General features: G+C 38.9%; 1 protein-coding gene across 3 annotated transcripts in view; it reads right to left on the bottom strand.

Annotated features, from left to right (window-relative positions):
• Positions 1-1124: 1124 nt before the first annotated feature.
• The window catches only part of GUCY1A1 (guanylate cyclase 1 soluble subunit alpha 1), a 68874-nt gene continuing 54635 nt past the window's right edge, over positions 1125-15363 (bottom strand). For all 3 annotated transcript variants that reach the window (XM_047798438.1, XM_047798435.1, XM_047798437.1), the window contains exons 7-9: positions 13397-13540; positions 9058-9212; positions 1125-3559 (exon numbers count right to left, since the gene is read on the bottom strand). In XM_047798438.1, the coding sequence (XP_047654394.1) occupies positions 3358-3559; positions 9058-9212; positions 13397-13540 (501 nt within the window). In that variant the 3' untranslated portion in view covers positions 1125-3357. The remainder of the gene's footprint in view (positions 3560-9057; positions 9213-13396; positions 13541-15363) is intronic.

Raw genomic sequence — 15363 nt, 5'->3', positions numbered from 1 at the left:
TAAGAAAAATGAGGATTAGTAATAATGGTAGTCACACGCTGACAAATGATCTTTCTGTCCTTATTCTTTTCATCCCCAACTCACGCCAGGCATCTGCTGTTCATAACACTCTGCATGCCCAAGGCTCCACTTCCCTGTGTGCACTTGTGTGTTTGTCTGGACCATGTCTTTCCCCCTTAGCCTGATGAGCTCCTCTAAGAACCAGGCACTTCTGCCGGGACCAAGTCTCCTACTTTGTGGTCCCACAGCATTTTGCAATTACTTTTATGTTTACCTTTCAATTTTCTTTCTTGATAGAACGGGCCATGCTTTGAATTCCCAAAACAGCATTCTTCCTAGCATACAGTAGTCATTCAAAAAACCGTAAATAAATAAATGAAAATACATAAATGAATCTCTCTGGTTCTAGGTTCAAACTGCATTTTCTTACAAAGTCCAGTAGGAAATAGAAAGATAAGGCAAAATGGGAAGAGACATTTGAACTCCATACATTTCTCTTTGCTTCCTGATGCAAATATCTTTAGATGTTGATGGAAGTCTATCCTTGCTTCAGAAGTGTATATGACAAGTGAATTTATTTTGCGTACTAGACACAAAAATAATGGAACAAGAAGCATTGGAAACAAAATAACCAGAAGAGGAGAGCAGCTCCTGGAATTCTTGGGAGAGACAGGCTGATAGGGAAGCAGTCTTGGGATCCCATATTATATTTTAGGACAGTTAAACTAGAAATAATATTCAGAAGTCCTGGCCCCAAACTCTGCAATAGACCTTCTCTGTCTGATCTTTTCTCCATCCTCAGTTCCACTGCCAACCTCAAGCCCCTGTATTGGTCCTTCATTGACCTTGTGAACTTACCCCCAGGCTCTCTGTCCCCAGCTACCTTCAGTGGTCTGGACCTGAATATGTCAGTGTCATTTTCACCCTCCAAAGTGTATAAGACAGAGATAGAAAAGGGATTCCTGAAAGCTTTTAGCATCCCAGTTGTGCATTCTGAGTGCATTCCATCATGGAAATGCTGAATGTTCATCTTGCTTGAGGTCTAAGCAGTATTCCACAGTTAATGAGCCTTCACAGCCTAGCCTGGGGAATCTATCACACATGATTGAATGTCTTCAGGAAAATACATTTTGGGGTAACTTTTTATTTAGATAAAATGTCAAACTTATACAAAGATTGCAGGACGAGTATGAGGAATCCCCATGTAATCTGTTCCCATTTCCCTCCATTGGTTTTGTGTGTGTGTGTTTATATAGACACAGACAAAGATAATATTTTTTTGCATTATAATTAATTTAGAACTTTTGTAACATTTAATTATTACCAAATTTGGGTCTGTTTAAACATGTGATAAATAACACATTTTATTTTATGCTTTTTTAATTGCCCTTAATTCCTAATATTTTCCCTGTAATAAGGGTTCGTTTCCAGAAAGAAAAATGTATTTAAGTCTTTATCCTTCTTTTAAATACTTTTATTAACTTCACATAACTGTGAGACTGTAACTATATTTTCCCAAGGCCTACAGTACTCTCCAACAGTAGGATTAGTATTTAATGAGATACATTCAGTACTTCAAGACATTGGTGTATCATTTAGTTAATGGTAGCTATGGTAATATTTACAGTAGTACACCAGAGATACTAGAGTCCAATCAGTAATGACTTTTTATTCCTGAGGTCACCATGGACTAGCCTGGGGTCTAAAAGAGATAATTAAAAATTTTTAAACTGAGTTGCTTCTCAGAACCCCAACTAAGTGTTCAGCATATCTATAGCCCTCCTGTTCTTCAGTCCTCTGCAATCCCAATGTGCTCCAAGGAGTCAAATCCCAAATACTAACAACACAGTATATATGTATATTTTAATATATCATGTTAAAAATATAATGTTCATCTTTCTCTCGCTTTGAAATTGAGTTCTTTTTAATATCAGATCCTTACCTGATATTATTTGGTTTACCAGGGATCTTAAGACTAACATCATTTAAAAAAGTTCAAGCTTAGCAAAATGTTTCAAAATTTCCATAATGAAATCACAGCATCATTTTCTTCATCAATACTAACCTCTCCTTTTAAAAAAATCATAGAGTTATTTCAACTAGAATTTAAAAATTCACAGATATGTATTTAAGACAAAAAAACTTGATGATTCTTAGGACATATATACACACCAGTGTTTACCACAAATACTTAAGAATAAGCTATCTGCTTAATGAACAAGTCTTATCTGTCAATTATGAACTTAGATTTTCTTTTTTTCTTTTTTTTAATTTTAATTTTTTCTTATCAAGTAGTCTTAATTGTAATCAATTGTTATTTCTCCAATACACATTTTTTTCTAATATACAGCATGGTGACCCAGTTACACATACATGTACATATTCCTTTTCCTCACGTTATCATGCTTACTGGAACTTTCTATGGCTCAGCATAGCAATATCTGCTGAAATAAGTCCAAATTACTCCCACATGTGTGTGTATATGTATGTCAATGTTTTGCTTTTGTACTTCATGGTGTGTTCCCTGAATGCTTCCTTTCCTCCATGTAGTTTCTGGTTAAATTATACTGTGTTTTAATACAGACTGTAAGCCTCTTTTATCTTGAAGATTATGACACAAAAATGAATTAATAGAAATGAAATTGCTCCTATGAATTAAAATAGCCTTTACCATGTGTAGAATTTTTTAAATGTCAAAAAAGGACATATTTATTATTATGACACATGTGTAGAATATTTTTATAAAATAATCCTTGATATTTACAGAAGAACTACTTTAAACTGATATTGCATCTAACCCATAATGGCTTATTTTCTCAAAAAAGAAAAAAAAAGATGCAACAGAAAAAAGAACTTAATCTACTTTGTTATACATGCTAACAGTTAAATGAGGAAATGTAATAAAATACAGAGTTGAAAGGTTCAAGGAGCTTCAGGTATCAAAGACTATCATTTCTATTGGAAGAGCTTTTTTAAGGCAACACTAACACAAGCACGAAGCCAAGGCATTCTTCCATGGCAGGAGACTGCAGGCAACTCCACCAGGTACTACAATTACCTGACATATGTACAATGTGCTGAGTACAGGAAATAAGTGTTATGTAACAGAGCTATTCTCCCAAAGTCACTTTTTGAGGTTTCTTCCTTTGTTGTTGGTTTTTTTTCCACTGAAGAGTTGAAGTACTGAAGTGAATACATTTTTTTGTCATGTTAAGTGGAAGAAAAAGTAGATCACTATGTTGTTCCTGAAATGTTAAAACTATTCTTCAGCCCTCTGCAATCCCAATGTGTTTTCAGAGGTTCACATACACTCCAAGGAGTCAAACCCCGAAGACTTACAACCGGGTATACATTTTGCTAATCTATTCCCGATGCCTTGCCTAGAAAATTGGCATTGCCTTCTTCCACATCTTTCTTTTGGAACCACGGTTTTGAAGTTGTTCCTTGCTGATAAGCTTCCAGAAAGTGACAGATTCCAGGAATATCACTAGGAAAGTTTGGTGGGAGTTCCTCCCTTGATCGAGGTGTAAACACAAAACCAGGACAGTCTTTGAGCAATCTAGAAAAAAATAAAATCCAAATATTTATAATCAAATCTAATACTGACATAACAGTCTATTCAAGAAAAGGAAACAAAACTAAATGAATAGTCCCATCAATGTTAATAAACCAGCCATCTTCAGTGTGATTGACAGAAAAATCCTAATGATGTTTACAAACATCTTCAGCGAACAGTGAAAAATCAATTCACAATAACAGAATGTTCTACCAAATACAAATAATGTATTTCATATTAGGAAAATAACTATAAAATATTTTTGTAAAGATAAAATCTCTAATCTATCTAACAGTACAATTCATAGTAGCAGGAAAACAACCCAAACAATACAAAAGTATGATAACAGCAAAAAACAAACAAACAAAAAAATGAAGATAATGTTATAGAATTGAAGGAGTTGAAAGAGATAAGACATTGTCTTTCATTCATTCATTTTATAAATATTACTGAGAAGTAATCATGGAAAAGAAGTTGTGAAAGAAAAGTCCTATATATATAAGATACATCATACATAAAAATCTGTGAGAATTAGTTTTGGATCTCTCGATAGAATTTTTATGAGTTCTAGGTTAGTAGGTCTAAAGTGAAATTTGGTTTATTGACACTATCTGATATTTGCAATACTTTTTCTTTTTAAATTCTTAATTAAATTTATTCTTAAATGCAAATGTTCTACTGACTTTAACCATTTGCTACAGTTGTCCATCATGATAAATTCGTTTTAAATTCTAAGCATACTGATTAAGTTACTGGCTCCTCTTCCCATTAGCTTCCCTAGGTTTCTGTCAAATGCAAATTTAATAAGCATCTCTTTAACCTATTATTCAGGCCATAGATGGAAATAGGCTCTAAATCAGCTAATACAGAAAATCATTCATGTCTTCCTTCCCACTCGCAGTCTGCAATGTCATGTTGAAGTGGAATAGAGTGATGCTGTGAGTTTGATACCGTGATACCCTCCTGTGTACTGAGGAAACTGCTGGGTACAAATGCAGGTCTCAAGAATTACAGACCTTGAGTAGAACACCAGTGAGTGTTCAGTTAACTAATTTTTATCAGAATGTCAATAAATATGTAATATGCAAAATAATAAAATTAATGAAATGATGTTTTAGTCATAGGTTTATAAATATCTTGAGTATCTATTATTTATAAGGCATAGTATTTAGTAATATATAGTGAAAAATTACAGAATTCTACAGAATTGAAAGTATAACGTCAAAGTCTGGTAGATCTAAGTTTGAACAATAGCAAAGATGCCAGTTTTCTAGCCTTTTGAAGGGGGATAATAATAACGTATGTCTCTTAGGACAGTAATGAAAATTAAACAAAGCAAAAAGCCCAAGATTTATTAAGTATAATTTAGGCATCACATTAACACTCATCATACTGATAACAATTAATAATTCTGATAATATCAGCTTTGGGAAATAGAAGCCTTCAGACAGTGTGGAATATAGATTGGTAAAATCAATTGGAACAGCTAATTAATGTTTAGTAAAGCTGAAACCGGGTATAGCCCATGATCTGGAAATACCATTTATGGGTATATTAACTAGAGGCATATGTATAAAATTGTTTACCAAATCACATTTGATAATAATGAGAAACTGGCTCCCTTCTAATTAACCATGGATAGAAGACAGACTGGTTTACTTATACTTTAGAATACATATTACATGACACGCACCCATACTAGGTTTGCTGGCTTGTGAGAACAACTGTTAAACACTCTGGAATTCTGCAAGCCAGTTAAACCATTGATAGCCTGAAATATGCCACAGCAATAGTATTTACACCTTAAAAACTGGAAAATGCTAGTACACTGATGCATTAGGAATAGGGTGTTTTTTGTTTTTGTTTTTGTTTTTTGCTGTGTCTATGGCATGCAGAAGTTCCCAGGCCAGGGATCGAACCCATGCACAGCAGTAACCTGAACCACAATAGCGACAAAGCTGCATCTTTTAACCTGTAAGTCACCAAGAAACTCCAGGACTACTGTAAATAAATGAACTAGATTTATAGGAACTAGATTTACTTTTCATCTAGAAAAAAATCTTGAAAACAATGTTGAACAATTTCAGGGCAAGTTGTAAAAGGATATGTACAGTTTGCATGGGAATCTATTTTTTCTCTAGTCTTATTTTTCTATCTGGATCATTTACAAGTGGCTTTAAAGCATATTTTTTGAATTTATTAAGTGCCTTGCTCAAGATCACACATCTGGTAAGCCCTGTACTTGGGGCTGTAGGACCTGTCTTCTGACTATAAATACCATGCTTTTTAAAGAAACTTACAGATAAACACAATTAGAGTGCCATGGAGTTAGAAACATTCATTAAATCATCTTTTTTAAAAGATCCAAATTTATAAGAAAAACAGCTGGGAAAAATAAAACCATTTGGATAAAAGCTTGATGGTGGTGAGATCCAAGAATAGCAGCAATAATCCCAGGGCAGATGCTCACAGGTGGAGGGAGGTTTTTCTTCACTCCCTCCTGACTGGACACCATTTCCTCCAAATTGCTGCATCAACTCTGCTAAGTCTGTCTGTCATCTCTCCCATTTTCCCTTTATTGTTCTTGTTCTTTCCCTTAGGGAATTTAAGTCCTACTTCTGTGTCATTATAGCCGTTCCTAGGTCAACTTACCCCCACCAACTGCCCACACTGGGCAGTGCTCATTTATAACCTCATCTGTCATTATTGTCTTTAATGATTCCTGGGTCACCACATAAACCACTCTCATTACCCCCTGACCTGAAACTCATCAAACAGTACTGAACCTAGTCTCTGTTAGTTCTCTGCACTTCAGTAAAAAATAAATAGAAAAGCAGACAACTGTCCCCTAGAAAAGAAATCCTCATGACATTTCAAAGAAAGGGATGTTTAATTGTCATTATATTGCTACATTCTCAATGGTTGATTAGAATTTGGACATGGAAGTTGGAAAGTAATGGCTATTTGGGGGTGTGGGTATGTATGATGTGTCCTAAATGATATTGATATTGGTACAGCTTCTCATAGAATCTATTGCTCGTCCTTAACTTAAGAAACCATTCCAGACATAGGAATAATGTGAGAAGATGAGGGTGACATGTGAGTAGAGGTGTCCCTTCAGCCAGGGAAGCTGAGGAATGTCTCTTTAAAGAGGCAGCATCTTACTTAAGGCCTAATTCTGAGAAGAAGGAAGATAGGGGATGACCAGGGAGAGAAATGGAAAACAGGCATCTTCAACTTAGGAATTAGTTGAGCAAGTCTGATGAATAAAAATAAGGCTGGGGTTTCAGAAGATCAGTGAAATAAGGGGAAAGTGGGAGAAAATGAGGGGGCAAGGGTTAGCAAGACATTGATCAGAGAGGAGAATGTGGTACAAGCTTAGCTTTTGTTTTTCTTTTTATAGTAGCATGTACGGTTTATGGAAGTTCCCAAGCTAGGGGTCAAATCAGAGTTGCAGCTGCAAGCCTACCCCACAGCCATGGCAACACCGGATCCATGCCATATCTGCAATTTACACTGCAGCTTTCAGCAATGCTGGATCCTTAACCCACTGAGCAAGACCAGGGATCAAACCCACACCCTCACAGATACTATATCAAGTTTATAAACTGCTGAGCCACAATGGGAACTCCTACAAGCTTAGTTTTACTCTTGTCTCAATGCGAAGCCATTGGAGGGCTTTTAATGGAGGGCTTTTAATGCAGAGATGACAAGATCTAACTTATGCTTTAGGAAGATAACCTTGTTGTTGTGTGCAAAATGAACTTGGGGTGGAGGCACACAGGAAATTGAGTGGACAGAAGGGTGAGGGTGTCACTGGACTGTTCAGGTGCAACATCCAGTGGGCTTAGATTGTAGCAGAGAAGTGGGTGAAAAAGTTGTGTGTAGAACATCACTGCAGGTGGAGTTGGGGGACCCTGAGTAGGAGAAAGAAAGAGCAGTCGAGGTTCGTGGACTGAGCAACTAGCAGATGGTGATGCCCTTTCCAGGAGACTGCCCGAGCTTGACTGGGTGAGGTGGATTTCACTGGGAGTGGGGGTGTTGGGAAATAATTTGTTCTAATATGATCACGTTAATTGTAATTTGTCAATTTGTCATCCAAGTAGAAATAGGAAACAGCATCAAAGAGTCTGTGGTTCAGGGGAGAATTACGGAACTGGCTGGAGATAAAAATGGTGGATAATAAAACTTTGGGCACAGATGAGAACAGGGGCAGAGCTCTGGGCAGGACATCCTTCCAAGGTTTTGTGGGGAGAGATGGCCCCAAGAAAAGATAACGAGGTATAGCCACTGGGGTGAAAAGAAATCCAGGAAGTCCGAAGAGGAAAATATTTAAAGGAGGAAACACCCAAGTCATTCAATGAACTCCAAAATGTTGAAACAGATAAGGAGACAAAACCAACCCTCATTTTAGCAAGGAATGCTATCCACCTCGACCAGGACCACTGAGCAGCATGAGAGGGAAGAACACTGACCAGAGTTTGCAGAAGAGCAAATGGGAGGTGAGAAAGTGGAGCCACTGAGTGCATGTAGTCAAAAGAAGGAGATGGCTGAGACAAGAGACAAAGAAGATGTTACCTTTAAGGACGTTCAATAATAAAATGTGTCTACATTTTGATGGGAATAATCATTTCACTGAAGAAACTGATACCAAGGAAAGGAATATTTTGGGGAGAAAAGTTTTTGAGAAGGTAAGAGGAAAAGGCACTCAGAGTAAAACTGGAGGGGGTGATCTCAAACAGGGGCAGGGCCGCTGGCCCACTGGAATGGGAGCCACGACCCAAGTCACAGGTGTGGGGACCTATGTCCATGAAACCTGAAGCATGAAGGTGGCATAGCTCTTAGCAGGTTGCCTTGTTTCCTGCTGTGAAATACAAAGCAAGGTTATCAGCTCAGAGTCAGAGCTGGACAGGAAAGGTTGGAGTTTTAAGGAGACAGGAGATGCTACAAAAAGTCATTTCTGAGAATGGAATCCCTAGTTTGCTTGGGCTAAGCTACCATATGGATCTGGAACACTTTTGTGTTCTTTAAGGATTTCCATTGTAATTGGAGTTTTTTTTTAAAAAAAGATACAATTGATACACAGTTGACGCCTGATTGAAGGGTATTCTTGGGGACCATGCCCTTTAACTTGTGGGTTATGTGCCAGCTCTGGGTAGTTGGTGAAAGAGCTGAACTATGGGACACTGGATAGTGTCAGAATACCTGTCCAAGTACTGTGGGAAGGAAAACACACCTTGCAACAAATAATAATGGGGAAGACAGGATAGGTGTCAAAGATGACAGCTACGTAGCCAATTTCTCAGAAAGGTTGTTCCCCTGAAGCTAATGAGTAGTTTCAAAAAAGTTAAAGTGAGGATGATAAAAGTTATCATACTTCTTTTCCTTTAAGGTTATCTAAGCAAGAAAAAGTTGCGAAGACCGAAAAAAGCCAATGGGCAAAAATGACAACTATATATAAATAAAAATAATAGATTTCAGGTGCTGGATGCAAATGGTACCTGTATGTGGTCGGGCTGACGTTGATTTTCCGTGGTACACTGCAGGACTCAAATTTGTTAGCCAGGGTGACATTGTTTCCAAAAAGGCAATAACGGGGCATTTTAACTCCAACAACTCCAGCAAAAACAGACCCGGAATGCAGTCCAATTCTCATCTGAAAGGGAAAAGTAACGCAATGTTCCAGGTCACTGGTAAAACACTCCCACTTGTCTCCTATTTGAATGCCCTGTCTAAATTATTGTACTATTTGCTCTCACCACACCTTCCCCCCTTCCTCAAAACCTCCAGCCAACTTCCTTTGACTCTTCACTTTCAATTAAAAATCACTTGTGCAGCATGGGTCACAGCTCTTAACTCTTCTTCATGGATGCACTTCAGTTTATTACACAGATCATCTTTATTTCAACTGTCTTCAGTATTTGAATCAATGTCCCACATATGTACCTATCACAGTTAACACAGAAACAAGACAGAGTGTCTGTGGACTGTTAATGTGAACTGCCCTGTCCATTAAGAAAGAGAGCTGAGAAGTTGTTTCCCAAAACATTATTGGGGGTGGGGGGCAAAGAAGCCAGTTCCTAGGATATAAACGTGGGTTTTTAGTTATTTTGCTTTAACAGAACTTTGTGCCAAACACTACTCACTAATCAAATGACTAACAAGTAGGGAAAGAAAATTACAATATTTAAGCAGAAAATGGCAGAAGAGGCAGAAATCTGGAGTCACTGAGGCATGGATCACAGCAACCATATATGCTTTGGTCAAAAACATCTGGATCTATGGAAAACCAGAAGGATACCATATCTGGATATAAGAAGCAGTCTGGGATATGTTGACGTTAAGAATTTAGGAATTCTGAAAGTTATCAACAATTTGAGAACAACAGTTAGACAATATTTTAAACTGGGATCTTCTAGAAGATCTGAATACTTCCTAATCTTAGAGGGTGCCTACATTTTTTTTTTTTGCTTTAAAAGAATTTTTAAATTATAGTTGCTTTACAATGTTCTGCCAATTTCTGCTGTATAGCAAAGTGACCCAATTATACATAAATACATATACTTTCCTTTTATTGCATTATTTTTACTGCTATAACAAAGCAAGTTAAAGTGGGGATATTGTAAATGACAATCAGACACTATCTTCCTTATTTTCAAGTTCTATGTTCAATTGAGCATTTAGAAAAAGTTTTACCAGATTTGTGTACTTTAAACAAAGCCCAAGTACTCAGAAACCTGTATGTAATTTAGAATCCAGAAGACTCCAGATCTCTCTAGTTTTACAGCTAATTTCAGATCTGTTCCAGAAACTTTTGAGAATCATTTATTTCCTTATAAAATATCAAATCACGAAAATGATCCAGTTATACATATATATTTATACATTTCTTTTTCTCATACCATCTTCCATCAGCTTCTATTCTAAGAGCTTGGATATATTTCTCTGTGTGGTACAGTAGGATCTTTTCATGGCAGCCCCTCATCACAGGTGTTTTGGACAAGGATCTTTCCAGAGCGAGTTCCAAGGTCACATCATACTTTCTGACTCCCCTGATCCTGACTGCCTGGTTACTGGTCCCTCTCATAAGACAGAGTCCATCGATGGTTTTCTTTTCTTCTTTTTAAGTTTTTTATTATTGTTGATTTACAATGTTCTTTCAATTTCTGCTGTACAGCAAAGTGACCAAGCTATACAGAAAAATATACATTCTTTTTCTTACATCATTCTCCATCATGTTCTATCACAAGTGATTGGATATTAGCTCCCTGTTCTGTACAGCAGGACCTCATTGCTTCTAAGCCTCAGTGAGTGGACATTAGTGAGGAAATCACTAGGAATTTCCTAGTAGGAATAAGTGAGCAGATGATTTATCTATAAGACATGCTGGAGGAAAACACAGAGTTTGAAAAGAAAAAAAAAAAAAGGAAATATTTCCTATTCTTTCACTTTGATTCCATCCCAGGGGGCAGGAGGGTAAAACGTGGTAAAAGCCTGGGCTATGCAGCCAGAAACACATGACTCCAAATCCAGCTGCTTGAGAGACCTGACTACTCTTGTTCATTGATGAATTGTGGATTCCTCTTTATAATGCTGTTATAAGGACTTTATTTTTTTTTTATTTTAATGGAGCACAGGTTGACTTACAATGTTGTCTTAGTTTCAGGTGTACAGCAAAGTGAATCAGTTATAGATATATACATGTATCCACTCTTTATTCCCATATAGGTTATTCCAGAGTATTGAGTAGATTTCCCTGTGCTATACAGTAGGTCTTTGTTTTTACTTTTTCTTTTTTTTTTCTTTTTATGGCCACACCTGAAGCATACTGGAAGTTCTTGGGTTAGGGGTCGAATTGGAGCTGCAGCTCAGGCCTAGGCCACAGCCAGGACAACATTCACCTTTTAATTACAAAAGCCACATCTGTGGAAATCACTTGTGTTATTGTTGATCTAGACACTTTAGGCATCTACTTTGATGCTATGAGTTTCCTCACCAAAACAAACAAAAAACCCCCATAATTCTCCTGTTAAAAATATAGAAATTAAGCATCTGGAAAATGTGGTGGTGTGATGCTTTTAAAATACTGTGGGGAATTATTTCATACTCTTCCTATTGAGACATGGGGTCTCAGTCTTCTCCCTCTGGGCAGGCTTAGGGTTGCCTTGACTACTAAAATAAAATGGGCATGTCCCTATATATCTCCAAAGGCTTGGTCAGAAAAGGCCATGCAGCCTATACAAGTCTTGTTCACAGGGACAGAATTCTCACCTCCCATCCCCAAGAAGTGTGATGGCTCTGAGGTTGCGCAGCAGGAACCCCACATGTAAGGACCTGAGCTGACAGTCCCAGCGGAGCCTCTCCCCCAGCTATCTCCAACCGTGGCACCAGGTAAGTGAGTGAAGCAGCATCTTGAAATTGGTCCTCCACTTCAAGCGGGGGTAATTCCAGCTATTCTACTCACCCTCAAACACTGCGAATCCCCAGCTGATGTACCAGATAGTATGAGGAACGACAAGGTGCTACTGCCAAGCCTCATCCAAATTTGGATGCACAGAATCAACACATAATAAAAGCTCTGTGGCTGTATACCATTCAATTTAAGGAAGCGAGTCACATATCAGTATAACTGGGACAAGAGTGGATTAGAAAATAGTTCTGAAGGCTTACACATGTGGCTTCTATTAACATGGGAGAGGGCCTAGGCTAAAGTTCTAAATTTTTTCCCCCTCTTTTCTTTACATTTTATAGCATGGCAGCTAGGAGTCTGTATTATTTCAAAGGCCTGTTTCTAAAGGTCATTGGTTGTTTTACAAAAATTAAGTGGTAGATTCCCTACACGTGGGACAAATAAAGATATTCTGCTCATGTGTTATCTATTAAGCCGATGCCTAGCACGTTTAATTCTATTTTCTCATCTGCAATAAGATGTTATTATTCTTGGATCTGGCTCATCTACACATTTTGGAATTTTATGTGTTCTGGAAAGCACTGGCGAATGAGCAGTCCACATTTATTCTAGTCTAATTTCCCCCCTGCAAGTAAACATGACATTTTCCAAACTCCCTTGAAGTTTCTAGCTGTATTCAGGCTGGGTGAATCAAATACCCTTGCATGAGTTTTGGTAGTCTGGATTCCTGCCTGCACTTCCTCTGCCCACACGTGTGAGCATAGCTGGGAAAGCCTTGGTGCTTCCCATCACATGCTCAGCAGGGAGCCCAGTTTCCAGTCCCTCATTTTCTGAGAGTCATGATGCAGGATTTCCACGTTGCTGATTGAAATCACTGTAGGTGAAATTCTGTTCTGCAGCCAGTCCAGAGACAGCGGCTTTCTCAACACCATGGTTTAATCACTGACTGTGGCTGTAAAGTTCTGCAGCCAGCTTCCAGCTCGAGAAGGAAGCTCTGGTTCTGAAGTGTGGTTTGGGGAGCCATTCTTTGAAAGCTCAACTCACAGATGGCTTATTTGGTCCTGTTAGTGAACATTTAATACCATGTACTAGAGTTCTCACTGCGGCTCAGCGGATTAAAGACCAGACATTGTCTTCCTAAGGATGCGGGGTATGAACCCTGACCTCGTTCAGTGGGTTAAGGATCAGGTGTTGCCATGGCTGTGGCACTGGCTTCAGAACCGCCATATGTTGCAGATGTGGCCATAAAAACAAACCAACCAACCAACAAAAAACAAAAAACAAAAACCCATGTGATAAATTTCCTCCTGTTTATACAAGCTGGAAGTTGCTGTCTGAATAAACCCTGACTGTTGCACCATTCTTTTGATAAATAAGAAACCAGCATCTACTCTCAGGACAGCTCCTGGACAGCATGTGATCTGCCTCACCTTGATGGGTTCTCCGTGGGGGGACATGACTTCATCTGAGAGCTCCATCATCTTCAGGGCCATCAGTGCGATTTGAAACGCGTGGGTGTCACTCTCTTTGTGTAAGCCCCCGGCCACACAGTATGCATCACCGATGGTCTCCACCTGCACACAACAGATTTTTCATTTCAAATAGAAGCCGAGGAAGCATCATGGTATATATCATAGAGTAGAAATTAAAAGTCAGACAGCAGAGATCTCAGCATTAGGCAATGGAATATCAGTAAATCACAGACTCTTAGAAACAGCTTTCCTTTCCAGGAGATCCACAAGGTTTCTATGCTGAGAGGCATCACTGCCCTTGAACACAACATCAGGAGGGGTTTCTGCTCCCCGGCTTGCCAGTGGCCCCTCACACTCGATCCCCTTTTTTCTCTACCATGTAAAGGGGCTTTGTAGAAGCGAATGATAAATTTTGAATTTAAAATAAGCTGTTTAAGGATTTCCTGTTAACTGCTCAGCAGTTAACAAATGTGACTAGCAACCATGAGGATGCAGGTTCAATCCCTGACCTTGCTGAGTGGATTAAGGATCCGGCGTTGCCGTGAGCTGTGGTGTTGGTCGCAGATGTGGCTCTGCTCCTGTGTTGCTGTGGCTGTGGAGTAGCCCAGCAGCTACAGCTAGATTTGACCCCTAGCCTGGGAACCTCCACATGCTGTGGGTGCAGCCCTAAAAAGCAAAAAAAATAAAATAAAATAAAATAAAAATAAAATAATAAAATAAGCTGTTTAAGATACTGGATGCTTTTATATCCTCTCAGCATGAAGCAGTGTTTCAAACAAAGTCACTACTGAATCAATGTCCTATGAACTTAGTAAGGATGTGCCAGGTTAAAACTGATATTTGAGATTTTCAAAAGAACTTTGTTTTTTTTCTCCTCTGCAGCTTATGGAGCTCCAAGGCCAGGGATCAGATCTGAGACACAGCCTCAAACTAAGTTGAGGCTGCAGCAATGCCAGATACTTAACTCACTGTGCTGGGCTGGGGATCGAACCTATGTCCCAGCGCTCTCAAGATGCTGCCAAGCTTGTTGTGCCACAGTGGGAGCTCCTTCAAGAGAACTTTTGGGGTTCTCCTGGCAACAATAATCCATCTGCATGAATATTAATCATGGATATAGAAACCAAGATATCAACCAGGAAGCAGAAACAACTGTGTCAGGAAGCTATTGGAAATTAAAGAATTATATAAATGTCATGTACAATTATTATCACTGTTGTGATTGTTGTTGTTATGAGTGATTTTTATCTGTCTGGCACACTGAGTACAGAAAGCTAATGGTTAAGTTAAATCCATAAATAAGCCGCCCAATTGCAATGGGTGCATTTTTCTTCTCCTCTAAATATTTACTGTAACTTATTGGATCAAATCATCATTCTTATCCAAAGCCTCCAATCTGGAGGGAGGAGGAGAGGGAGGGACGGAGAAAGGGGGATATCCTTCAGTGATATTTCACTCAGAATAAATCCTGGGGCCCTTAAAAGGCCCCTGAAGCTCCTTCCTTGCCTTCCTACTGCTCTCTGATTCTATCTCCTAATCCTCCTCCTCACTCACTTTGTCCCTGTGTCACTGGCCTCCTGTTTCCCCTTAAGCATACCAAACACGCTCCCATTTGCTATTGCTCTGCCTGGAACAATCCCCCTGCTGATAACCACTTGGCTTGTCCCTGGTTTCATCAGGCCCTGTGAAAGCTCACCTCGCTAGAAAGGCCTGTTGGGGGCTGGCCTGTGTGAAATGCCCCCTCCTCTCTCCCCCTTCACCTGCTCTGTAATCCTTCCAGAATAGCACGGCAACCAGAGTGTGTAAATCTGCACATACACTTGTCGTCCTCCTTTCTCTCAGTGGAATGCAAGCTCTTGGTGTTTGCCTGTCTTATTGACTCCTACATCACTGGGGCCCACAACATTCATGGGTGGGTGAACCCAGCA

The sequence above is a fragment of the Phacochoerus africanus genome, chromosome 10, assembly GCF_016906955.1.
Source record: "Phacochoerus africanus isolate WHEZ1 chromosome 10, ROS_Pafr_v1, whole genome shotgun sequence".
In the NCBI taxonomy this organism is placed as follows: domain Eukaryota; kingdom Metazoa; phylum Chordata; class Mammalia; order Artiodactyla; family Suidae; genus Phacochoerus; species Phacochoerus africanus.
This window is presented reverse-complemented; position numbering and strand designations above follow the sequence as displayed.